General features: G+C 41.3%; 1 protein-coding gene across 3 annotated transcripts in view; it reads right to left on the bottom strand.

Moving 5' to 3' along the window:
- Positions 1-27,451, bottom strand: part of pdzrn3b (PDZ domain containing RING finger 3b) — a 409,349-nt gene that overhangs the window by 112,597 nt on the left and 269,301 nt on the right. The window contains exon 1 of one of the 3 annotated variants that reach the window (XM_072472230.1): positions 12,966-13,253. The exons of the other annotated variants lie outside the window; for them this stretch is intronic. Within the exon in view, the coding sequence (XP_072328331.1) occupies positions 12,966-13,034 (69 nt within the window). The 5' untranslated portion in view covers positions 13,035-13,253. Of the gene's footprint in view, positions 1-12,965; positions 13,254-27,451 lie in introns of those variants that run through there. 3 annotated transcript variants of the gene reach the window in all.

The following is a 27,451-nucleotide window of genomic DNA, read 5'->3' as shown; positions in this document are numbered from 1 at the left end:
CAAACTAACAGAAAATGCTGAATTAACTCAACAGGTCCAGCAGCATCTGGGGAGCAAGAAACAGAGTTGGCTTTTTGAGTCTGTATAATTCTTTTCCAGAAGAGTCTAAACAACTATAACTAAAAGTTATCTTGCAGTTACTTCATCAACAACCATAAATCTTGCAGTAATAAGGACTGTTTCCAATTATGTAAATGACAGTGAAAAAAAATTAGAGAGGAGAAAAATAAACTAGTTTCATCTTAAGAAAATATTGTACATCCATCATGAGAGCCATTGCTAAAATGTTTCAGAGAAGAAACTACAAATGTAGTCACACTTTAATAAGTCTTAGGAGCTGAAATTGAGCTTTGGTTTATTTTTCGTAAAACTAAGGTTATCCAATGAATCTACCGATAAATCATGAAATTATCTGATGGCACAGTAGTTCAGATTTGTTCACCATCAGTAAAGGTTACTACATCACAACAGTGAGTGAATCACACCATGGGAGACTGACTCATCAAGGGTAATTTTAACTTTATGCAACAGTGTAAAATAGATAATATCGATTCAGCCATCCATTATACCACCCCTCTCAGTTTTCATTTGCATCGAATTTCAAGTTTGAAAATAACCTCACTGACTTTGAAGTTCAAATAAAGAGTATAGAAGTGTGTTTGGAAACTCTGCATTAAGCTGATGAATTGTAAGAAATGTGGAAAACCTGAAGTACTAATTCCTACAGAGACTCTTCTGCTTGCTCACTATTTGGTACAAAGAGCAGCATAAACTCTGGTACAATGGCATAAATGCCATCTATGCTGTTTTCCTCCCAGTTTCCAAAATTCTTCATCGGAAATTATGGTGAGTGAGTGGGAGAGGCCTCCAGAAAGGTATTGCATGGTTCCGTAATGGGAGAGAAAATCTTACTTTCCTTAAGATATTCCCAATCTGTAACTATCAACAGTGTCAGAATAGCTTGCAATCACCGACTCTCCATATAGATGAGCCCTCAAACTCAATATTTACTTTCTCTTACACGTGAAAAAAAAAACCTAGAAAATATCTGAGTGAGTCTTAGAAAGGGGCTTAAAGCACTGTAACATGGAACGTTTGGGAGTGGTAAATCATCAATTGGATTTATAAAGATTAATGCTGAAACTAATTGCAATAATTGCCATAACGAAGGTGATTTCCAGTGTGTAAAACCGGACGTATATGTATACTACTAGTAAAGTGAGCTATATGGTCAGCCAAACCATCACAAGTGTGTATTGGAACTTCATCACCCATTGTGTGAGAATGACCGACACTCCAGGCAAAGGACAGGAACAGCTGGTGTTATGACAGGAGATTGGTGGAGTCCCAAAGAAGTTTCAGAGTGGTAGTTTTCTCCCGTTCACGGCTAATTTCATTTTTTTTGGCATTGTCTAATATCGGAGTGGCTGTGATTGACAGGCTCCAATATTCTCTCCCCTGTGACCTCGACCACCTGCTTTAGTACATTGGACAGATGTGTAGATGTACCAGTGCCATTTACAAGTGACTGAAATGTGATCTGGTTTATGAAAAAAAGATTGATTACAAGTGGAATTAAGAAAAAAACTATCAACGGTTAAATTATCATTAAAAAAGAAATGTAATGCCCATCTCAGGCACAATGTCAGTCATTCTTACTTTAAAGAGTTTAAATTCAGATAAACAGTGTAACTGGGACTATGAGGCCTTGATACTTGTATCCCCATTTAACCTTTTCATAATGTTCTGAAAATCATTATTCTGCATTACATCCTCGGGAAATGTGACCTTTTAAGTTGAGCTGACACAGAGTACAATAGCAACACTGTATGCTTAATGTTATGAAACACAGAACCATATCCTGTTCTTTTGAAGATATTAGAGCGTTCCGTCAGAAACATCTTCCAGCTTGTTTTTTTAAGCAATTGATGCAATCAATTAACTCTTTCAAGGGCTAAGTGTGCAGCAAACTGAAGACCTCCTTCTCAATATTCCAAAAAAACATTATGAAGCAAAACCAAACAACTTTTAATGCATCTTCTTCTGCCTCCTGATCCTTGAGTACTGTTAATGTTCCCAACGATGTAAGCAAAATAGAGAAAAAAATAATTCAAATAATTCTATTACAGAATCTTTCAACTGCTGGTTATTTTACTTCAAATATGCCATTTGAACTTTTTCCATGGAGAGCTACATTGGACTACAAGAAAATAGAGAGATGTGGAGGAAATTACTTTTTAGCAAATAAATGAATTTCATCCCCTGGGCGTTGCTAATCTCTCTTCATAGCGACTAAAAATAATAAAATTAAACTCAGCAAATAAAAACACCATAGTTTTAGCCTGAACGGGAAGTTGGAATGCATTTAGAATCCTGAAATGAAGTTAATAATCCAGATTAAGCATTTTATTTCTTATATGTGTCACTGGATCACATAAATTATTCATGATCAACTCAGGTGGAAAATTTCAATTGCCAGTTTCTCGCAAATGTCCAATTAAGAAGGGGACTTCAGAGCTACAGACAGGCGCCACCATCATTAAAGGGCAGTTTCTGAAGATTACGGGTCTCCTGCCTGTCAAACAGGGTCTTTTCTGTAGCTAAAGTAAATCAATGGCTGTAAAGCTGAAACTGAATACCCGATGCAGAAAGAAAGCCCTTTGGACTATGACCTTGTTTAAACAAATACCTGCTTACTTTCAGGTAATTGTGCCGTGTTCAAAGAGGCAGTGGTGGTAATGGGAGGAGTTAAAACATTTCACTTAATTGACTGCGCTCAATGTATTAGGTCACAAAAAGGTACTGAATAGAGGCAACCAGTAAAATTCCCTCGATTTATCGCAAGAATTGGAACCTACAAATGCCAAGTGGAGTTGACAAAGCCAGCTCCAAAAAACAGAGGGTCGACAACAACGATCGGAAAAATCTGTTACAATAACCATCTGCAAAGTTAAGAATCTAATGAAGCAGAACAGCACCTGGCCATGTGTCCACCAATTAGGGACAGGTGGTAATACATAAGCCAGACGACATAGTTAACCTGCTTGCTGATGTGTGCAATTAAAGATACATTCACAATTTCACACATGAAATATCTTGTGTGCCTATCAGGCATAAAAACTAGAATCCTAATAATCCGTTTTACATTTGAACGTATTTACGTTACGTTAAAATTGTGATTGGCAATACTGTATACGACTGACATTACCACATCTTGTGTATAAACTCCTGTATACATCCACAAGAGCTTTTTGTACTAACAAATTATTGATTGACAAAATAAGCAATTATTGTACATTACATTCTGTTGTTTTACTGAGCTGGGTTAATGAACCTCCTCAAAAATCAATGAGCAGGAGAATTTAATGCATAATTCGGCATAAAAACACAAAATAATGGGATAAAGCAATCACTGGAGATTCCAAGTACAAAAGGTTATTTGAAAATGTTCAACTTAACAATACATAGGGAAAGCACCGAGCAATTATTTCTCTAAATCAATTGTAGCACTAAATATAAACGTTTCGACAAGATGACCAACAGCCTTAACAACGTGTCAGGTTAAAAGAAAAATGATTATAATCCGAGTTTTGAGTCTGTTTACATATAAGGAGGTCGCTCTATGCAGCAGAAGCCTTCACTCCAAATAGCTGAAACTGTGGGATCAACCAGGGCTGAAGGTTAACACTTAGTTCAACATTATAGATTTAAGTTATTTCAAGCTATAAGACTCAAAGACGATTCTGGAAGGCACAACTACAAATGAAAGTAGTCAAGAATTACTAAAGATCTTATTATTGATCAATGACAACTGACCAAAATGATCTGACCATGATAGTACTTCTGACAAACACCAAAATGTTTTATTTTCCTGGGAAACAAGCCGCTCAATAAATTAGAATCAGGTCCAGTGAGTCTAGCCTCATATGTCTTTAGAATAGGCTACACAAAAAGATCAAATATAGAGATCAACAGGCTTTATCCCTTTCTAATCTACAAATATTGTAGTGCTTCCCTTCATATCATAGAATTTACAGTGCAGAAGGAGGCCATTCGGCCCGTCGAGTCTGCACTGGCTCTTGGAAAGAGCACCCTACCCAAGGTCAACACCCCACCCTATCCCCATAACCCAGTAACCCCACCCAACACTAAGGGCAATTTTGGACACTAAGGGCAATTTATCATGGCCAATCCACCTAACCTGCACATCTTTGGACTGTGGGAGGAAACCGGAGCACCCGGAGGAAACCCACGCACACACGGGGAGGATGTGCAGACTCATTAAGGCATTTGGGCCAGTTGCCTATAATTTATTTTTAGGGCGATGTGAAGTTAATGGTGCAGAACTATGCTTTTTCCGTCTTGTGTAGATCATTTGTTATACTTTTAAAAGTATTTTTATTAAGGTTTTGCAGAATTATTCATAAAACAGTCGTAACAATAATAACAAAACAAACAAGAACGAACATTAACATAGTGCAAAAAGAGAATATACAATAACAATTAAATAGACATTACCCCACGCGACTCAGTCTTCCCGCACCATCCCAATGAAGCACTCACCCCCCCCCCTACGGATTGCTGCTGCTGACATTTTAATTTTCCCCGAGAAAGTCGACGAACGGCTGCCACCTCCGAGAGAACCCTAACGTAGACCCTCTTAAGGCATACTTTATTTTCTCGAGGCTGAGAAACCCAGCCATGTCGTTAACCCAAGTCTCTACACTCGGGGGGCTTCGAGTCCCTCTACATTAATAAAATCCGTCTCTGGGCTACTGGGGAGGCAAAGGCCAAGACGTCGGCCTCTTTCGCCCCCTGAACTCCCGGGTCTTCTGACACTCCAAAGATCGTTATCTCTGGACTCGGCACCACCCTTGTGTTAAGCACCTTGGACATTGCCCTCGCGAACCCTTGCCAGAACTCTCTAAGCTCCGGGCATGCCCAAAACATGTGGACATGGGGCGAAATTCTCCTACCCGCCCGGCCACATTTCTGCCCCGACCGGCCGGCGGGAGTCTCCGTAACACCGGCCGGTCAATGGGGTTTCCCATTGTGGGGCAGCCCCACGCCGTCGGGAAACCCCCGGGCGCCGGCAAAACGGAGACTTCCGCCGGCGGAGAATGACGCCCATGGTTTGCAGAGCTGCCTTGCACCTCATACAATTGTCTTCTACCCCCAAAAACATGCTCATTCTCACTGCCGTCATGTGCGCCCGGTGGACCACCTTAAATTGAATTAGACTGAGCCTGGCACACGGTGAGGAGGAATTAACCCTGCCCAGGTCCTCTGCCCACAGACCCGCTTCCAACTCCTCACCTAGCTCCTCCTCCCACTTGCCCTTGAGCTCCTCCACCGGGGTTTCCTCCGCCTCCTGTAGTTCCTGGTAGTTATCCGGCACTGTCCCCTCCCCCACCCAGGTGCCGGAGACCACCCTGTCCTGTATCCTCAGCGGCGGCAGCGTTGGAAAGGCCACTACCTGTTTTTTCAGGAAAGCTCGTACTTGCAGCATTTGTTATACTTTTAATCATACAATAAAACTCCACTTAAATAGTACAGCTATTTAAATCTATATAAAACATAATATGTATAATTTCTATTCCATTACTGCTATTGAAGAAAACCTGCTGGTATTTGAAACTATCACAGTGATTCAAACCAACAAAAGAACCATCACAAATCATGAAAATATCCAGTCTACAGTCTGACTGTCATTGCAAACCAATATCTGTGCAATGCATGGTGCCAAAGTATTACCCATAATCTCTCTACTACAAATTATTTGTGAAGAGTGAAATATGGCAAGAATAAGCTGACAGCAAAACATAAAGGCAATATGGGTGGCACGGTAGCAGTGGTTAGCACTGTTGCTTCTCATCGCCGGGGACCCAGGTTCGATCCCCGACATGGGTCACTGTCTGTGCGGAGTCTGCACGTTCTCCCTGTGACTGTGCGGGTTTCCTCCGGGTTCTCTGGTTTCCTCCCACAAGTCCCGAAAGACGTGCTTGTTGGGGGAATTGGACATTCTGAGCTCTCCCTCAGTGTACCCCAACAGGCAACTAGGGTATTTTCACAGTAACTTCATTGCAGCGTTAATGCAAGCCTACTTGGGACACTAATAAAGATTATTAATAAAGTTCATTTTCAAACAGATCTGTTTTGTGATTTCACTCTTCACGCATGTTCATGTGTGATCCCACAAATGCTTGCACCCACCCAATAGGCCAAACTGCCCACTCTATCTTTATTGGGGCTAGACAATGGCCATGTGTACCATATCCTGACTCTGTACATATATTCCAGGAAGGACCAATGGATAGCAGAGGGGGAGGGCACACTCTTAATGCTCGCACCGAAAATCAGTTCACTCATATAGGCTGGGGATCAAAAAAGGAGCCTTTGAGGTTTTATGGGTCAGTGCTATTAGGTCATCAGGACAGCTTTTAAAAAACTGTGATTTAGTTGTTCAAAATAAATATGCAAGATACTGAAGTATTGATTCAAACGAGTTACCTTCACTGAAAGTAACTAAGGCTCCTGCATAGAAACTGTATCTCAAACCTTACTGAGTAATACTATTTTAGCTAACCTTTCTGTTTGCAACATTTTTCAGTACTAACAATCCAAACAATTAAGAATTAATGAGTTGCGACTAAACGTTATATGCTGGATAATGTAAAATCAATCGCATTTCACTTTGGAAAATGGTGTTCAAGTTCACAGAGTAACATTTTATCCAACATTGTTATTCAGAATATTCAGGACATCAGTTGATGTGATTAGTGGATTATTATAAACATGCTTTTGATTAAGTGTAGTTCAGCATGTTTTACTTTTGAGGGCTTCACATTCCAAATTGTGAATAAAAACTGGCCTCACAATCTTCTATTGAAAGGTAATTTTTCTTTTGTTACAGGACAAGGTGGTGGTGTTGTGGTATTGTCACTGCACTGTGATGTAGAGGCCCAGAGTAATTCTCTAGGGAGAAATGCTTTGACAAAGGGTCACCTGGACTCAAAACGTTAGCTCTTTTCCGTCCCTACAGATGCTGCCAGACATGCTGAGATTTTCCAGCATTTTCTCTTGGGATAATTCTCTAGGGGTCTGGGTTCGAATCTCACCACGGCAGATGGTAAAATTTGAATTCATTAAAAATCTGGAATTAAACGTCCAATGATGGTCATGAAACCATTGTCGATTGTTGTAAAAACCCATCTGGTTTCCTTGAGGGAAGGAAATCTGCCATCCTTACCTGCTCTGGCCTCCATGTGACTCCAGATCCACAGCAATGTGGTTTACTCTTAAATGCCCTCTGAAATTGCCTAACAAACCAATCAGTTCAAGGGCAATTAGGGATGGGCCAGCAACGTCCACATCCCAAGAACAAATTTTTAAAAATCAATATTTTGAACATGCGTGGGAAATGCAGTTGACAAAGTAACCTACAAGTGCCTTACCCATACTGAAAGAGGCATATTTTTCCAGTTAAATAGATTATCACACTTATAACCGAGGTTCCTGAAAGTAGGACGATACCCCCAAGTTATTGAAAATGAATACATTTTGTATGTAGTCTGTGTTACCATTTTCAAAGAATTTCCACTTGCGAAATGTAATTATCAATCAACCAAATTTGAAATACATTCCACTCACTGATAAAACTATTATTTGTGTTACGTGATTGAGAAAGTTTATTTTGACAAAGTAACTGGCAACAATTCTGGACATCTTTTTAACATGAAGTTTGGCAAGTTGACAGACCTGCATAAACTTGATTAAAGCTATATGTGTATCTGAGAAAGAGACAGGATTGATTAATAGGACGACTGCTTCATTTGGAAACTTAGGTAATAGCAAATCAACTATTTGGCTTTGCCAAATATAATTTGTTGCACACTTATTCAAAATGTTTCTTTTGCTCCTCAGCCCTGTACTAGTACAGCTATTCGCTTTCGTCAGGAGTACAGCTGTTTCTGTTCTACCTCAATTACACACCTCAATCCCAAACACGGACCACTTGACTATACCAGTGTCATCTTTACTCATAGATTTCATAGAATTTACAGTGCAGAAGGAGGCCATTCGGCCCATCGAGTCTGCACCGGCTCTTTGAAAGAGTACCCTACCCAAGCCCACATCTCCACCCTATCCCCATAACCCAGTAACACTACCCAACACTACGGGCAATTTTGAACACTCAGGGCAATTTAGCATGGCCAATCCACCTAACCTGCACATCTTTGGACTGTGGGAGGAAACCAGAGCACCTGGAGGAAACCCACGCACACACGGGGAGAACGTGCAGACTCCGCACAGACAGTGACCCAAGCCGGGAATCGAACCTGGGACCCTGGAGCTGTGAAGCAATTGTGCTAACCACCATGCTACCGTGCTGCCCAACTGGTACTACTCAAACTGGTACCACTGGTTTTGTGCAGTGGCTCTATATCCGTTAGGAATGATGTGGAGACGGACCAGACTCATAGGTTGTAGAATCCTTACAACCATCAATCTCTGCTGTAGCTGAAGTCAGGCCTCAGATATTTAACCAGGTCCCCAAAAGAGTGTTTAAAACAATGATCGCTAATAGTCCTGTTCCTGAAACCTACTGCACAAATTCTGAATACACATTGCCAAATATTTCCAAAATTATATTCCCTTTTTGAATAATTTTTTAATGAAAGTATGTGGCGGAGATTCAATGGCATCATCAAAAGAACTGAAAACAATGTTACCTGAAAAGTGAGGTCATCACCTTGAAAATACTGTGTTTATTTTTCCAATTGTGGCCATCTGGAGTGACATTCCTGTTGGCAGTAGCTCAATTTTCTATCTTTCCATAATGTGAAATGGTACCAATGGCAGCTATTTAATTTTCCACATTGCCTGACAAGCAGAATCAGCAGGGAGCTCATAGGAAATGCGAGGTTAGTTGTTCTAATGAGCATCTTGCTGATTCTCCTCAATAGGTTTCCACTGCTAATTTCACAGTGGCATTAATGTAACCATAGACCTTTCTTTGAGTAGCATAAGTAGTCTCCAGAATGATGGGATCCTCAACAAGAATGACATAATGCAGGTTTATATGCATAATGCATCTAATAAAATAATTATGAAGTAGAAGATATGTATCTGTTTGGTCTGATAGCTCCTCAAACACATTGTATTCATGTTGTATTCATTTAAAAAAATAAATTTAGAGCACCCAATTCATTTATTTCAATTAAGGGGCAATTTAGCATGGCCAATCCACCTACCCTGCATATCTTTGGGTTGTGGGAGCGAAACCCACACAAACAAGGGGAGAATGTGCAAACTCCACATGGACAGTGACCCAGGGCCGGGATTGAACCTGGGACCTCAGTGGCGTGAGGCAGCAGTGCTGACCTACTGCGCCATCGTACTGCCTCATGTTGTATTCATGGCTAACAGTTCAACAATAAGTATTTAAATGACAGCTACAGCAATTTCATATTGCTGCATCGAATATGTGATACGAGAGATGAAAGTAATGTAACAATAGTTTTCCGACTAGCATTCTTATTGTTGCAACCACAATTGCTACAGGTAGGAATGAACAAAACAACATGCATTTCAGAATATTACATTTCCAACCTTGCTAACTCACATTTGAGCTTCACTTTAAAGGTTATTTATGCAACTGCTTTACGCAGTAGCACTGTCTGTATAGAATAAAATACTCTGGAAAATAAAGGGAATAGTCAATATTCATGAATATTTGTTCATATGTATTTCTCATCAATGCCAGCCAATAATTTTGATGAACATTTGTTCAAGGGTGATAAAAAGAGATTCATATTTAAGAATGAACCACTACTAGTACTTGGAAAGTCAGTGCATACAGAACAGAATGAGCAGGCTACAAAGGCAATTCATCTGGTTGAGAATGCAGGTCTTGAAATTGAGCAGCAGTTTTGTCACAGAAATACCCCTCGACATCCAGAGCAAGAGAGCTGCAGATATAACTGATTACTAATAGAACACAGAAGAGGAGACTGGATAAAAGGTGAAAGTTGCCAGAACCCAGAAAGAAAGGAAATGGGAAAAGTATATAGGAATAAGGATTTCAAACAAATATGCAAGAAATGACAGGGGAACTGGATGGATAGTCAAGCTACAGAAGCACAGCAAGCAGCAGGCAAGGAAGACATTCTCTCGCCCTAACAGTGTTGAGACTATACAAGATAACAAAGATTCTATCAGGCAGACAAGGACAAAGGTCACTTGCCATAAAAGACATCAGCAGATTTGACTCTGAATACAGAAGAATTACATGATTTAATGGTGGTGGGATACTTTCAGAAAGTTCTGAATGGTCTGACTCAAAGTGAAGATTTTAGATATAACAATGAAAGAATCCAAGCTAAAATTAGGGTCATTAGAACTTGCGTGTCAAGGAAATAATAATCATGCAGCAGTTTGGGAAGATAGCGGCAACTGACAAAAAAAGCAGCAGAAATAATCAAGTTGGTAGAGATATAACTGCAAAAGGAACAATTGACCAAGCACACATGATTACAACAAAGAAATCTCATAGACTGAAGAAAAGGTCTTAGAACAAAGCTACCAAAATAAGGAGATATCATGCTGCATGGTGGAGGACTATATTAGTCTCATGAAATATATTTAATATTGGATTAACTAAAGTGCAGATACCAGAATGTATGAAGAACAGGATTAATTTAGGAATGAAAGATTAAATCATGATTTAACATTTTGTCCTCGACAGTATGGAAGAAAAGCCTTGGACAAATGAGCTATCAACTTCATCATTAAATTAATTGATCCTGAAAAAACCTTTGAATGCCTAGATAGACTTACACAATTGTAAAATTGTACCACCATCGTGGGTTTTCTTTGGTTCTCTGCATCGCACTGGAGTTCTAGGATGGAATGGCAATATTATGATGCAAAGGGAACAATTTGAAATACAAATTGGGGTCCAGTGAGAATGTGCCAGCCTTGTGCACAGGAGCAGAATGCACCCAGGTGAAAGGGACAGTAAAACCTGACATTATCTGGATGACAAAGTATTAGTGACAGACATCAATAAAACCCTCACACATTGGACCAGCAGGTCAGGGTTGCAACGCAATTAGTGCTGTAAACAATCTGAATAAATAGCATCAGCTCTAATACTAAATTTGCCTTCCAAAATAAATTTCACACTTTATCAGGCAACGGCAAAGTCTCATGCACCTTACAATTTGTCACTGGAGGGCAGCACGGTGGCGCAGTGGGTTAGCCCTGCTGCCTCACGGCGCCGAGGTCACAGGTTCGATCCCGGCTCTGGGTCACTGTCCATCTGGAGTTTGCACATTCTCCCAGTGTTTGCGTGGGCTTCGCCCCCACAACCCAAAGATGTGCAGGGTAGGTGGATTGGCCACACTAAATTGCCCCTTAATTGGAAAAACTGAATTGGGTACTCTAAATTAAAAAAAAAACAAATTTGTCACTGGAACCCCAAGAATGATAAAAGATTCACAAAAAGCTTTTTCTTGCTTCAAAAAGTCACTTGGGCTTAATGGAGTATGGTCCAAGGATGAACAAAGGAACTGCTGGTTAGTCAACTTTTGAAGTAAAAGTTCTTCAATTGATTTAATCTTGGGCTCAGGAATACTCTAGCGACGAAATACACAAAGGAATCTCCAGGAAACTCTTGTCAGTTGGGAAGAGGTGCAGCAGCTGACCAAAAACAGGATGGAGTGAAAGAAACTGCCGCCATCTCTTGTGCTTTCTATACCAGCATATGTCGCAACTTCAGATTCTTGAACTAAGCACAGTTTACTTTGCTTCTGTCTATTGTGCATCGTTGGAACAATAAGATTATTTGCCGTTATATTATATGCCCTCAGTTGCTGTAGTTGCTGTTTGATTGGTAGAAGATTGTCTAAGGCTGATGAGATGCTCATACAGTTCAGTCTCACATTGTCGTATTTTTAACATTGTTGCACAATAAAAAGCATGTCCAGCTTTAATTAAAATGTGAATTTAGTACCAACAAAATGTGTTATTTTACCAGCGATGTTTATTTTAAATATGCTTGGTCACTAAGTAAACTGGAAGCCACTAAATAATCGCTGATTTTCAACTGACTGGGACATTCAGAAGGGAACATATGTACGTTACCATTATTAATTCATCAGCATGCAATATTTTAAAATCGGTGGATAGCTTTTACACAATGTGAAGCGTAGACTTTAAATCCAAGTGCCACTCAGCTGCCAGCCTGAGCTGCAGTGCCCCCAACTGCTATTAGATAGACATTGCAATAGGTAAGGGACATGATAAACTTAGAGTCTGAATTGATGTACAAGCATCTCAAGTGTGATAAATCCACACCATTTTTCTCTTCAGTTTAGAACCAGGAACCGTTAAGGTGGTTAAGGCAAAAACTCAAAAGCTAAATAGCACTGTGCAATACTTAAGAGAGAAATAATCTAGGTTTTACTATTCACCTGAAATTGACACTCCTATCCCCAATACGTTCACAACTATTATAGGACATGTTGCTGGAATACTTAATGAATCTGCATATGCCAAACTTCAGACTGCAACAAAACATATATATACACACACACACACACACACACATATATACACACACATACAAATACATACACACACACACACTTGTACTCTACCTCTAAATAATCCCCCACACTGACTATATCAACAGCTCTACACATATATAAAATTTCAATTAATTAGTACCCAATTCTATGGTTTTTAGATCAGGAAATGCTAGTCATGCACAGAGATAGAAACAAAAATGAAAGGCAGTCACTACCTAATAATGAAGGCTTATAAAAGTAAAGTTAGAACTGACTGAACATCTTGCTTGTATCACTAACTGTTCATGCATTTACCAGGGTTTGCAGGCAGTGAATAGACTTTCTAGTTTAATCTTCTAACCTGCGACCAAAAACCTGATTATTCATCATTACCTGGCAAACTTCGTACAGCAGTTTGTACTGCTCTTCTTTTTTCTGCAGGGAGCACAGGTTGCAGCCCATGTTGGAGAAGTGTGGATAAAAAGCCTTCCTTGTCCAGATCTTGTTCTTAAAACGGCTCAGTTAACTGTCATTCATGTGGATGTCACTTGAAGTAACCTAGGTGAATCACTTCAGCTGAGACAAATCACACTGGTAGCAGAGACAACCCGGGTCACAGAAAGCAACTGGCTCTTCCCCTCTCTCATTCACACATACACTCAGTTACTGACTCTCAAACACGCTTCCTGCTCTGCTTTCGTCAAGCTGCTGTATCGTGCTTCAGCGCACACTATATAGACTACTGCTCATGCATATTAATCAGACCTCATTGATTATTCATGACAAGCCATGATACAGGAGGTCATAATTGTTGACTATGACAGATGAAATTTCCCTAATTAAGAATCAACTGCTCTATTATGGCAAAACATCCCGACAAATATTAACACCTTTTATTTCCAAAGACCACTTTCAGCTGCTGTTGGAAAAAAATGGCAGTTTCCTCACTCGAGCTCTTTGTTGGTGTCATTCTGCTTTAACTGTGCAAAATTAAATAAACAATTTATTTTCTAAAAGCTGAACTGTAGTCAGAAGGTTAACACAAGGCTGACTTGCATTCTACAGTGTTAAAAATGATTTATTTCAATTTACATTACAATTTACATATTATTACGCAATTTCATTTCACCACAACTAATTTATTTTTATCATTGCAATTCCCACCTAGAAGTTAATTTCTGTTAACTTAGTATGGTAGGATCCCTCAATTGAGGGATTTTGTTGCAGATTCATCACATTCATCCACTGGACAAATGAATGCTATGAAGTACTATTACATCTCGACATGCACCAAAATATAGCGTGACGGAGCAGAATTCTGCTACTTAACCCAGCAGTCCCATTTAACCCCTTTGTTCAAAGCTCAATGGATTTCGCTATGATGTATACATGGTAATACTAGCAAAGGGATTTAATATAACCAAACTATTAGTTAGTCCAATTTATTCTTTTTTTTATATTTTAAGTGCAGCACATCACATGATCCAGCCTCATCAGCTTCTTGCATATATGTAGTTAGAGATGAGCAGTGGACTTTATAAATCTTGCCACTTTTAGGGTAAATCATGCCAGGGTGGTATGGCTGGATACATGCTGCTATAATATAGTATGCAAAGGTGGTGAGGATTGTCCCGAACCCTCACCAAGAAAACTAGAATGATGTTTTTTTTTTGGAAAGGAAGAAAGCATTCCTGTCACTTTTCAATTGGAATGCAAACAGGAATGGAGTGTGAAAAATGATTTCCTGGCATAATTGATGCCGCAATCTTTTTCAGGTGTGCCATCATCACACGAGTCACCCAAATGATTCAATATTGTTGTCTCCCGCCTGCTTTTTCCCTCTTTTTCTGGGGAGGGATTAACCCACGTCAGTTCCACAGGTGCTCGCTCCTGACTGCCATTCTTCATTAATAAGCCGAGCCGGCGAGTGTCTGTAGGCAATTGCGTTTTGTGAAGCAACACAAGAACAACCTGTCCTCGCTTCAAATTTTTGAACCCAAGCTTTCCTGCAGGGACATTAGTCATCAGGACAGGGATGCAATATGACTTTCCACTCTTTAGCCTGAGGATGATGAGGCTAATGCTAGTATTTCAATTACAATGCTGGTGGAGCTCAGTAAACAGGTAATTAATTCATGTTTCAATTAAGTTGCACCCCAAACACTATAGTTCATGTGTTGTCCCATCACCCAAATGCAGCATACATAATCTGAATATTAGAATTATAATGAATGGTGACAAACTTGATATAACCACTTACGTCAGATCAAACAAAGAGTCAGTGCCTATATCAATTATTTGCATTAATATGTAGTGTGCTTAATGCAAATAGAATGCTCATGTATAAGGTGTGGAACATATACGGGCATCATGGTGGCACAGCGTTAGCACTGCTGCCTCACAGTGTCAGGGACCCGGGTTCGATTCCAGTGTTGGGTGATTGTGTGGAGTTTGCACGTTTGTCCAATGTTTGTGTGGGTTTCCTCTGAGTGCTCAAGTTTCCTCCCACATACGGGAAGGTTAGGTGAATTGGCCATGCTAAATTGTCCCTTGGTGTCCAAAGATGGGCAGGTTAGGTGGATTGGCAATGATCAATGAACAGGGTTATGGGGATAGGGCAGGGCAGTAGGCCTAGGTAGAGTGGTTTTTCGGAGGGTCGGTGCAGACTCCATGGGCTGAATGGTCTCCTTCTGCACTGTTGGATTCTACACAAATCCAAACAAGTTAGGGTCAGTAACCATAAGCCTGGAGGATTGGGGGGGGGGGGGGGGGGGGTGTTCAGGAGTTTCAAAGTTGTTTCAAGAGAATGTTCAGAATGAAACCAAGATGGCTGAAGGCACAGCTGCCAATTATGAGTGAAGGGTGTGGGTACAGAGGTGGCAAAGGACAGTCAGAAGACAAGAGAGTTTGGGCTGGGGGGGTGGTGGTTGTGGGCATGGGACAGAGCAGATGAAATGCTTCCAAGCATTTCACTTTGAGGAAGCGATTGACCGCAACACCACACAATTCTCATCATGACTCTTACCTAGAGTACTTAAATCTGATTAATAATAATAATCTTTAGTATTGTCACAAGTAGGCTTACATTAACACTGCAATGAAGTTACTGTGAAAAGGCCCTAGTCATCACACTCCTGCGCTTGTTCAGGCACACTGAGGGAGAATTCAGAATGTCCAAATGACCTAACAGCACGTCTTTCTGTTTTCCGCCGCACCTGGAGAAAGCCCACGCAGACACGAGGAGAGGAGAACCACAGATTTGTAAACATAACTAAAAAAAAATCCTGATCATGTATTCAGGAAAACAATACTTTTTCTACAATTGAAGTTATTACTCAACTTTTAGCAATACAACTGATTTCTGAGAAGAAAAAAAATTCTTTGTAGCACTGTTTAAAATACATTCCTTCCCTGTGAGGATAGTAAACATGCCTTGCTCGACTAGTTTGATTTTTGTAAAAATTCAATTACTACTATTATTTGTGCTTCATAATGTACAATGTTTGTGTGTCAAAGTGGAAGTGTGTGAGCCGATGAACAGTATCATAGTTGCTGCTCTGTTGTCATGTCTGCATGATAAATCCGATAACAGATTATTGCTCTGCAGAAAGGGAGGCGGGTGTCGATGGTGCTCATTAGTACTCACTCAGGGGACCTAATAATCTGATTTCTTCCCTTTAATTTTACGTAATTGCCTGGATTTAAGCCAAACCAGAAGGATACAGAGAAAAGAATGCAGTTTCCCCATCAGCATTCCTTGGCGATTGTTGAACAAGGATATTTTCTTAGCAAATGCCACACAAAGGAAACGTGGGAAGTCTGCATGGGATTAGAGCGTCACAATATACTCATAATCCTTGAATTACAGGGAGTGACTGAAGTTTCTAGTTTCCAACCTGTAAATCCACGTCACTGCCATCAATAAATGCAACCAACAGAAATACTAATTAACAACCACAGCTAATGAGTACACCACTTACATAGAATTTGCAGCCTTTTACGTCACATAACAAAAACACCATCCATGGAAAAGACCCACTCTAATTTCCTTTCCGCCAGCCAAGAAATCTGGTCAACCATTTAATACAATTAACAACAACGCTTTCAGAAATATTTCTATTGAACTCACTGGAATTTGCATGTAATTTTCACATCAGATGCCAAAGCTTCTTCGTCAGTGACAACAAAAAATACGTATGAACTAACTATTGACCATCATTTGACGTAATGTAGCAAAAGGCCATGTAACTTCCGAAATATTTCTCAGATTAGTTCAAAAGTGCACATTTTCAGTTTCATTAACCATTAAACTATTCAAGGGCTTTTAATAGCAAGCAGGTTTTTATCATGCATTTAGAACTTTAAAATACTGAAGCAAAAGAAGATTAACATTTTTGGAAGTACGTCATTAAAATTCATTAACGACAGTGATAGGTTATAGACTCTATGGAAGCTTGCTTATTGTTAGCATAATTGAAATAACAATCATTAAAATTTCAAATTTTATTAAAGAAATATAGAATAATTGACTAACAAGAGGCTTGTAACATCTCCAAAGTATTATTCATGTCTTGTCATTATCAAATAAGTGTGGCCATTGGATCAATTATTTTTTGTATCAATGAAATGAGCATTGCAGGTCATTTTTAACTTTATTACCCCAGGCAGTAACCTGAGGGAGCAGAATGTCTACTTCCATTGTCGTACCCATTGGTTTCAATGGAATGATATTTGAGCAGACAAAATCACTGTCTATCAGGTTACCACCCAGGCAGTGAAAGTTGACAATGATTTTCATTGTAACGTAATGGGCCTTAAAAGTAATGCTGAATCAACAGTCTATTTTTTAAAAAGCAGATGGTATGACCCAGTAGTAGAACTTTCTAGCCTAGAAATAAAAATACTGCAGAATGCCAAGCTGGGCATATGTAAAGGGCTAGTTTTCACCACGTTCTGCAATTTATCCTGTCTCAAATCTCAGGAATTGAGATATTTCAATGCTCAAGAGTAGTGGCTAATGCCTGTAGCTGTAAAACAGAAACACCTATCTGAATAAAGAGGCAGAGTTTAGAAAGGCCTCTGAAAGGAGGCGTAGGAGATTTAAGTCAGTCCAAAAGAAAGAAAAGAAAAAAGCAAGATCCTTCGTTTTTTTTGGATCATGGTTTATTGTTTTGGTCAGCTCAGAACAGAACCTATGCCATCTCTCCCAAGGTAAAGGATCTATAGAACCAATAGGAGAACTTGAGCGCAGTTACTAGGGTAGCCCAGAAATGCCTCAGAAATGTAATTAGAGCCGGTTGCCGACATAATTGGAGCAGACTTGAGATTATCCCCAGCCTCTCACCAACCCCACCATCTCAGAGTAGTGCAGAAGTTTTAAGGGTGCAAGGGTTCCTCAGGCGGTGGCAACCGTTCCTAGACTTCCTGGCAGAGCGTTAGAAGATGGTCAGCAGCAGCAGCAACCCGGGGGGGGGGGGGGGTTTACCCCAGGCAATTCGTTTTCCTTGACTGGGCGTGTATATTTGCTTTTGTGTTGATGATGGCTGTTAATTTATTATTTATGTATAGGGGGGGGGGGTTGTTCTTTTCTTTCTGTATTTTGTTGTTGATATCTTGTGAAAATTTGAATTAAAATTATTTTTTAAAAAAAGAAGTTTTAAGGGTGGCGATCGAACAACTCATTGCCCGAAGTTGCAAACTTCCCCTCCATTTGGCACCGTGCCTGTCCACCTGTCATCCCACAATTCTATACTTCATATTTTATTCTGTAGAGCAAAGTCGAGCAAAAGAAAGTAGACACAAGTAAACAAACGAGCAAGGATGATAGTCATCTGTTCTGTATTCACTCCTTTTGCTTTTCTCTCCAGATGTTGAGCCTCTTTAAAGTGAAAAAAAGAGTGGGCGTGGTTTTCACCATCACTCTGGCAGGGTGGGGACTGATAGATCCTGCACCCAGCCCCACAGAGATTGGGTTCCATCTTCAAAGGTTGCCCCAATCAAAACTGGAACTAAACGACCACCTCTCTCTGGATTTGGATTGGATTTGTTTATTGTCAGGTGTACCAAGGAACAGTTAAAAGTATTTTTCTGCGAGCAGCTCAATAGATCATTAAGTACATGAAAAGAAAAGGAAATAAAAGAAAATACATAACAGGGCAACACAAGGTACAAAATGTAACTACATAACACCAACCACAATGAATCATCGGGTGCAAGTGTCACCGGTGCTCCCCGCCCACTTCAGTGCCAGCTTCTCCTCACCCAACTGTGCTAGGGCAGTACTGGCATGGCACTCTCCCCCAGGGAGCTAACCCTACATTCATACCCATGGAGAGACCCTCTCGACTGAATCTTGTTTTGCCAAACCTGTTGTAAACTTCATGGATGTGACATCACATTGGCTAGATATGAATATTCAGTAAAGGGGGAATCATGTGGTGGTGGCTATATATATATTAAAATTTATTCAAATGTATTACAATAAGGTTCATGCCCTTTGTGGACCCTCGTTACATCACCGGCAAGGGGCAGGGAAAATCGGAAAACGAGATTCTCTCTGGATTTTGCGCCGATGTCGCTGTTCTCTCTGATGGCGAATACAAGCTGAAAATCGGCCCAAACGTCTGAAAGCCACAACATTAGTTTCTATATGTACTCCAACAACACCCAGCTCAACCTCACCACCACTTTACCTGATTGCTTGCTCCACTGTTGAAAAATTGTCAGATTGTTTATCTGATATATAGTATTGGATGAGCATAAATATCCTTCAGTTAAATATTAGAAAGGCTGACACCGTGATTTCAGACCCTGCTCCAAACTCCATGCCCTCGCCAGCTACTCCATCCCTCCCTCAGGCAACTGATTGTGATTAATCCAGTCTGTTCACAATCTTGGTGTCACACTTGATCATGTGAATTCTATTTCCACCTCTGTAACATTTCTCAACTTTGCCCATCTTGGCTCATCTGTTGCCAAAACCTTGATTCGTCCCTTTACAACCTCCAGACTTGACAATTCTAAAGCACTCTTGGACGGTCTTCCACATTTTACCCTCTATAAACTTGAGGCCATCTAAAACTCTGTTGCCCATGTCTTAACTCATAGCAAGTCCCATTCCCCTATCACATCTATGTTCGCTGATACTACATTAAACCACAGTCAAGCAGCATTTTTATTGTAAAATCCTCACCTGTTTTCAAATCCTTTTTGTGTCTCTCCCCTTTCTATCCATGTAATCTCCTTCAGCTCTACAATCCTTCGAGATGTGAGCACTTCTCTAATTCTGGTCTCTTGAGCATCCCTGGTTTAACTGTTCCACCACTGCTAGCTGTGCCTTCAGCTGCTTAGGCCAGCTCTGGGATTTCCATCCTTCACCTCTCTGTTCATCTACCTCACTTTCTTGCTTTTAAGGCACTTCTTAAAATCTACCTCCTTGACCAAGCTTTCGGTCACCTGGTCTAATATCTCCTTCTGTGCCATGATATCATATTTAAAATGCTCCTGTGAAATGCATTGGGATGTTGTATTATGCGAAAGGTTCTTCATAAATATTTGTTGTTATTTGCCTCATGGGTGTTCATGGGACCATGCTGCATGCAAACTGGCCACTGTCTATCCCAACTTTATGATGGTACTTCCACGTCAAAATTCCATTTCAGCTGCAAAACACTTCGGGGCATCCGGGAGTTATGAAAGGTAATGCAGTAATACTAGTTCTTTCTTTGTTGCTTCTTCAGGTGTTCCATTCAGATGAGGAAACAGTCGTGCTGACCGTCTATCAGCCAACTGGATTCCAATGCAGAAGTCCACCTTGAGGCACTGCTGTATCCCAAAGTGGCCTGTTTTCAGATGAGTCCTCAAACTAAACTCCCATCCTCCTGTTCAAGTACAAGAGGTTCCATGATCATTTTCAAACAGGAGCACTCAATTCTCATGGTATCCGGGAAACATTCTCCTTTCAACTAAAAGCAGGGAAAGTCGTCATCTGATTATTCACCCATTTGCCTTTCTCGAAGGTTACTATATACCAACATTTGCCAACCTAAAATTACTGACTATACTTCAACATTAATCAATTATTTTGAAGTTTAAGTCGTGATTAGATGCTACATAAAAGCAAGCTTTTTAATTTTTTTTCTTTGAAACCCTCAGCACTCATAGCAGGAATATGAGCAGTTGTGAGAGACACTCCTATTGCTACATCTGTAGTCTACTTAAATGCAATTGCCAATACAGTTGTCAGTGGTCTGCCCTGCTGTCGACAGAACAACTGTTTTTCCATCTGTTCCACTGCTGTGGGTATAGTGTCAAGTGCTTGCTCAACATGGTGCATGTGTTGTAGCAATCTCTGTTGACAAGCAGGCCTCCTAAGGTGTATATCATCAGATGACAAAAGAGGGGCATTCAACACATGTGGCTTTCTGCCCTGCATCCCCTGCCCTCTCAACCACCTACCCTGCTGTTGCTTCATTACCTGTTACCTTGTACTTAATTGCTGCTTCCACTAAATGGCTACAAAGCTCTATATATCTGGACTTCTCATGGATTTAAGTAAAAGTGACACTATTCGGTGCTGTGGCAAATGCACTCGTTTCACTGCTCTAGTAAGACCTCGGTCTTCTTTATGCTCTGCAAAGACAGCAGATGGAAGATAATTAGAAAATAAGTACCCATCTCCATGTTCAGCAATGCGTTTTTATGATGTGAAGCAATATGCAGCATATATGGAAACATTGATGGTGCAAATAATGGTTGCACAGAAGTAGTCCATAGAGTGTTCTGATCTCAATGATACGAACTCCTTGAATACTCCTCTCTCTGAATTTCTACATATGCTGTTCATGCATTATCAAATATCGGTTGGTTGATCTGTCACTATCGAATACAAGCTGCTCATTTTAACTTTACTCCCATTCTGTAATGGCCAGTGAGAACCACCAACATGTCTCATTTCCCTGCTATTATATTACCTACATGGTTATGTGAATATTTAGCTTTTTCATTTTTAGCTGTAAAAAAAAAGCTGAAAAATAATCACACATATTGGGCTGGATTTAATGCATATTGCCGAGGGCAGGAACCATGGGAACTGGGCCCACTTAATCAACATTACATTGTAAACATTTATTTTCCACAGCTAAAAACATCAGCTTTAGTGTATCATAGCCAGACTGAGACATAGTGACACAGTTGTATTTTTTTGGGCCCTTTCTCAATTTATAAAATATATTTCACTACTCTTATGATGTTCAATTGTTCACCTATCCCAAGTTGACCTGGTTGACAGCCAAGCTTTGAGAGTCGATAGTGAGTGCTCAGGCCACCACCCTGAATCAGAAGGCCATTTAGAGAATCTCATAATCATGAACGATAATTAGACATGAAGTGCCAGAAATCAGGAGACAGGACTAATCCCCTGTCTCTAGGCTTCCAAGGGGGTGAGATTTTCCAGGGTCCAGGGAGAAGTGGGCTGGAGATGGGTCTGTTGCTCAGGCAGAAATAGAGGTGAGCAGAGTCCAGAGCAGGAAGATTAAAAGACCCACCTCTGTTTAAAAAAATCCCCGGCTCAGTTCTTCTGATGAAATCAGTTGCTGATCCAAGTACAGTTGAACCCCTGATCACTTTAGAACCAGCCATTACCCAATCCCCTCCCCACAGTCCCACCCCTCTCACCTCCTTCAACTCATCACCCATTGGATAGGACACAACTATCCAATACGTACCCAGCCTGACGCTTCAAATCAAGCGTATAAACAATCAAGTATTGATAAAGCGGCTAGGTAGTTGGATTGTACAAGAGCCCAAAGCTTTGTCAAATAGACAAATACATTTTAGAGCTGCGACCTCAACAGATGTATAGACTGAATACACTAAAGCAATGGGAAAAGCTTAAACAATTAGGCACGGTTATCATACTCAGGCCAAACTTCAGTACTGTAAGTTATACTCCGCCATTTAATACATTTTGAGTTAACATGGGACTGAGTACAGCACTGCCGACATGATAAAGGCAAGTAACATAGAGCCAAGGCCAGTCTCGAGATAGATAGCAACATGCAAGGATCGAGTATGGGGTCCTCTCAATACCTTTACTATCCACTGTGAATATGTACTTAGTTCAGTATCATCCATAAAGACTTCTTTGTAACTTCAACAAGATTGCTTCATGGTGTCCAAACCGTACACATCACGGGTAATGACAACAGAGCAGATCACATTTTATCAAGAACTTTCCACATTTACAATGTTAATCTCTTACTTGACAGTTTGCCAGTTGGCAGAAATAACAACCTGGCAAATGCATTACTTGAAGGGAAATTACATCTCCCAATCACACCACTGCGATGACTCACCTTAGTAAAATTAGATACAACGCATGATACAGCATTTACTGATGAACTGTACTGAGGCATTTTACTTAGCTTGGGGATATTTTGCTATAGCTGTGCAGGGCATTGATGAGAACACACCTGGAGTACTGTGTACAATTTTGGTCTCTCAACTGATTCATGGGATGAAGGTTGGGTCAGTATCCATGAGAGTTTAGAAGAATGAGAGGTGATCTTACTAAAACATACAGAATCCTCAGGGGTCTCGATGGGGTGGGTGCAGGGAGCATGTTTCTTCTTGTAGAAGACACTAGAATTAGGGACACGGTTTGAAATTAAGGGGTCTCCCATTTAAGAGATTAGGAGAATTTTTTCTCTCAGGGGTTGTGAGTCTGTGGAATTCACTTTCCCAGAGAGCATTGGAGGCAGGTACACAGATTCTTGACTAACATGGGAGTCAAAGAGCATTGAGGTCGGCAGGAAAGTATACTGGAGGACACAATCAGATCAGCCATGATCGTACCAAATAACAGAGCAGGTTTGAGGGGCCAAATAGCCTATTTCTGCCCTTCAGGTACGTACGTACCTTGTAAACACTTCCCGCCTCCAAGTGGCTTGTGTGCAACCCAACAAGTTGCCTTGCAGGAAGGTTACAAAAGAATGACTGGATACTGGCTCTCAGTGAGCTCATAACGCCGCCAAATGCTTCCTTCTCTTCTTCTGATGCTCATGTATCTGCGACTTGGCCCTTCTGTGGTTTTTCAGCCAGGACTTCCGATTCTGGGCTCAAGATGTGTTCACTTCACTGCTAGATGCCACAAATTAATCTGAACTTAGGCTATCAATCTAGTGTTAGAGGTGCTAGAGAAGTGTCTGAATACAGATGTGCCCTGTTGGTCAAACATCAATAATTGCATAAAAGAAACTGTAGAAAATGGTTTGCAACTACGAGCTTAATTTTCATTCCTTGTTTCCAACAAAAGGAAAGGGGAATCAGTCTTTCATCCTTGAAACAGGCTCAGGACAAAATAGACTGCAGGAGCAAATTCAGAAATTCTATGGCCCTGTGAGGGAAGTTACACTTGCATGGAGTATTGTTCAGGAACAGGACTATAATTGAAGTGTTAAATTTACCCACGCTTCGGTCATGGCACGTTACTTACAGACTTGTTTGTCAAACTTGCCCTTTCTCAAACAAACAGATCTAAATAAACCTATTTCTAAATATTTTAGTACTGTAATCTCTACTGCTGAAGATAGTTGCACTAGGTCAGTTGGTATTGTTTGCTGATACTTTAAGCCTCCTCACATAAGAAATACAGTCTCAAATACTAATCACAGATAAATGTCATGTCCATAGAACATTACAACAAAGAAGTGATTATAACAAACAGCAATGATTTGATTTGAAAATGCTTCTGCTGTTATTTCATATTTTAAATTTTCTTTACAATGACAGTCATTATATACAACGATATATAAAATTATCTAATGACTTTGAGAAATGCATACTCCTTCAGCCGTTGTTTACATTCATCAACGGTTGCCCCAGTAACAAAAATGACAACAATGCAAACATATTAGTGATTGCTTTTAGCAATAAGTTTTATATTTCATCCGCTCAAATATCCTGAACAATGCAATTAACTAAAACCCGAGGAATGGCATATCAATAGTACTCACTATGAAGCCATTTGAATCCTGGTCACACAAATGAGCCTAGCACAACATACAACAGGTAATTCAGGAAGGCAGGTGCATCACACCATTGCTTTTGTAAATCTTTTGCGAGTTCTTCAATTCATCCTTTGCAAGTTAGCAACATACCTGAATGTAATTTTGAGAATGTTAAGATGTTGATTCTCTATTGTAAGGGTATTTGTTACTTATCTGTTTGATTTCAGAAAGCTTTGTACAAAATATCTCTTCTGCTTTGGAAGACATCTCGGGCGAAATTCTCCCCCAACGGCGCGATGTCCGCCGACTGGCGCCAAAGACGGCGCCAATCAGACGGGCATCACGCCGGCCCAAAGGTGCGGAATGCTCCGCATCTTTGGCGGCCTAGCCCAAACATTGAGGGGCTAGGCCGACGCCGGAGGGATTTCCGTCCCGCCAACTGGCGGAAATGGCATTTGTTGTCCCGCCAGCTGGCGCGGAAATGCGGCGCATGCGCGGGAGCGTCAGCGGCCGCTGTCAGTTTCCCGGCGCATGCGCGGGAGCGTCAGCGGCCGGTGTCAGTTTCCCGCCCATGCGCAGTGGGGAGAGTCGCTTCCGCCTCCGCCATGGTGGAGGCCGTGGCGGAGGCGGAAGGGAAAGAGTGCCCCCACAGCACAGGCCCTCCCGTGGATCGGTGGGCCCCAATCGCGGGCCAGGCCACCGTGGGGGCACCCCCGGGGTCAGATCGCCCCGCGCCCCCCCCCCCCCCAAGGACCCCAGAGCCCGCCCACGCCGCCTGGTCCCGCCGGTAAATACCAGGTTTAATTTACGCCGGCGGGACAGGCAATTTCTGGGCGGGACTTCGGCCCATCCGGGCCGGAGAATCCAGCGGGGGGTCCCGCCAACCGGCGCGGCCCGATTCCCGCCCCCGCCCAATCTCCGGTACTGGAGACTTTGGCGGGCCGGGGGCGGGATTCACGGCGGCCAACGGCCATTCTCCGACCCAGCGGGGGGTCGGAGAATGACGCCCCTGACTACAATTTTGTAGAATTGAGCCATTAGGTATAACAATCATTAATTTGTATGAAAAACTATCGGAAAGAATAATGCCAATTACATTTGTTTAACACAAAACTCTGTACACTTAGCCAACTGCTTAATTTAATTTAGGGTTAACCCATACCCTGTTGGTCTCACCCATTTTAATTTTAAACTGTTACCCATTCTGTTGTATCTCAGAAATAAACTGGGCTCTATGTGATTCAAAGGGTTTTTGTCCGTCTCATTCTTACTCATCATAAATGTTATAGTAGCACAGCGCTAATGCTACTGGACTAGTCATTCAGAGGCCTGGATGAAAATTCTCTGGAGACACAATTTAAATTTCCCCAGCTGTCGTGGTGGAATTTGAAGTTCAATTAATAAATCTGGGGAAAAAAGTAATTGGGATGGATTACTCGAGGCACTGCGGATTTGTCACGCACCCCTCAGCTAAAACTTTGTGGGCTGGTGAGCCCAGAGGGGAACACTGACAGCCATTCGGGGCTGGATTAGCACAGGGCTAAATAGCTGTTTTTTAAAGCAGACCAAGGCAGGCCAGCAGCACGGTTCAATTCCCGTACCAGCCTCCCCGAATAGGCGCCGGAATGTGGCGACTAAGGATTTTTCACAGTAACTTCATTTGAAGCCTACTTGTGACAATAAGCAATTTTCATTTAATTTAATTTAATTTAATTTAATGGAATAGGTGGAGGCAGGACTTCCGCCCTCCTGAAACAGCAGCCCAAGTGTGCGGCGCCAGATCAGTTAGGTATGGTTGGGATTTAGCCCAGGTGCCAAACTGGCAGGCCTGGTGAGGGCGTGAGAAAGTTTGAGACACTATGGGTAGAGGGAAGTTTCCTCTAATGGTGCCCTCTAACCTGCCATCAGCCCGTGCAGGGAAACCTGTCAGGCTGGTCACTTGGTGAAGGTCTCTTTTACTGTTGGTTGTATCCCAGCGGCAGCGGGTTGAGGGTCTCAATTGACCCACTGGCTAGTGGCTGTCTGATGTCACCCTTGCTGCAGGTCCCTAAGGGTGATGTCTCGACTTAACCATCTTCAGCTGATTTATCAAATGTCTTGCCTTCTATCATAAGGTCAGAAATGGGGATTGTTTGCTGTTGACTGCACAATGTTCAGTACCATTCACAATTCCTAAGATATTGAAGTACACAGAACTGGTTTAGCTACACAGAACTGGTTTAGCTCAGTTGGCTAGACAGCTGGTTTGTAATGCAGAACAAGGCCAGCAGCGTGGATTCAATTCCCGTACCAGCTGAGAATTCTGAATTCTCCCTCTGTATACCCAGCAGGCACCAGAATATGGCGACTGGGGGCTTTTCAGAGTAACTTCATTGCAGTGTTAATGTAAGTCTACTTGTGACAATAAAAAGATTATATATTATATTACAGTCCGGACCCGTGTGCAGCAAGACCTGGACAATATTCAGGTTTATGCTGATAAATCACAAGTCACACTTGCACCACTCAAATGCCAGACAATGACTATCTCCAATAGGAGAGATCTAACCATTTATCTTTGGTATTCAACGGCATTACCATTACTGGATCACCACCATCAACATCTTGGAAGATGCCACTGGCCAGAAACTGAACTGGACCAGCCATATAAATGCCGTAACTGCAAGGGCAGGCAAGTGACCAAGAATTCTGTGTTGAGGAACTCACCTTCTCACTCCCTAAAACCTGTACACCATCTACAAGGCACAAGTCAAGAGTGTGATGGAATACACTCCATTCTTATGAATAAGTGCAGCTCCAGCAACATTCAAGAACTTTGTAGCCATCAAGGAAAAGCAACATGTTCCATCAGTACCCCATCTACCACCTTAA

The sequence above is a fragment of the Scyliorhinus torazame genome, chromosome 13, assembly GCF_047496885.1.
Source record: "Scyliorhinus torazame isolate Kashiwa2021f chromosome 13, sScyTor2.1, whole genome shotgun sequence".
In the NCBI taxonomy this organism is placed as follows: domain Eukaryota; kingdom Metazoa; phylum Chordata; class Chondrichthyes; order Carcharhiniformes; family Scyliorhinidae; genus Scyliorhinus; species Scyliorhinus torazame.
Note: the sequence above shows the minus strand (reverse complement) of the source record. Positions and strands in the feature narration are given on the sequence as shown.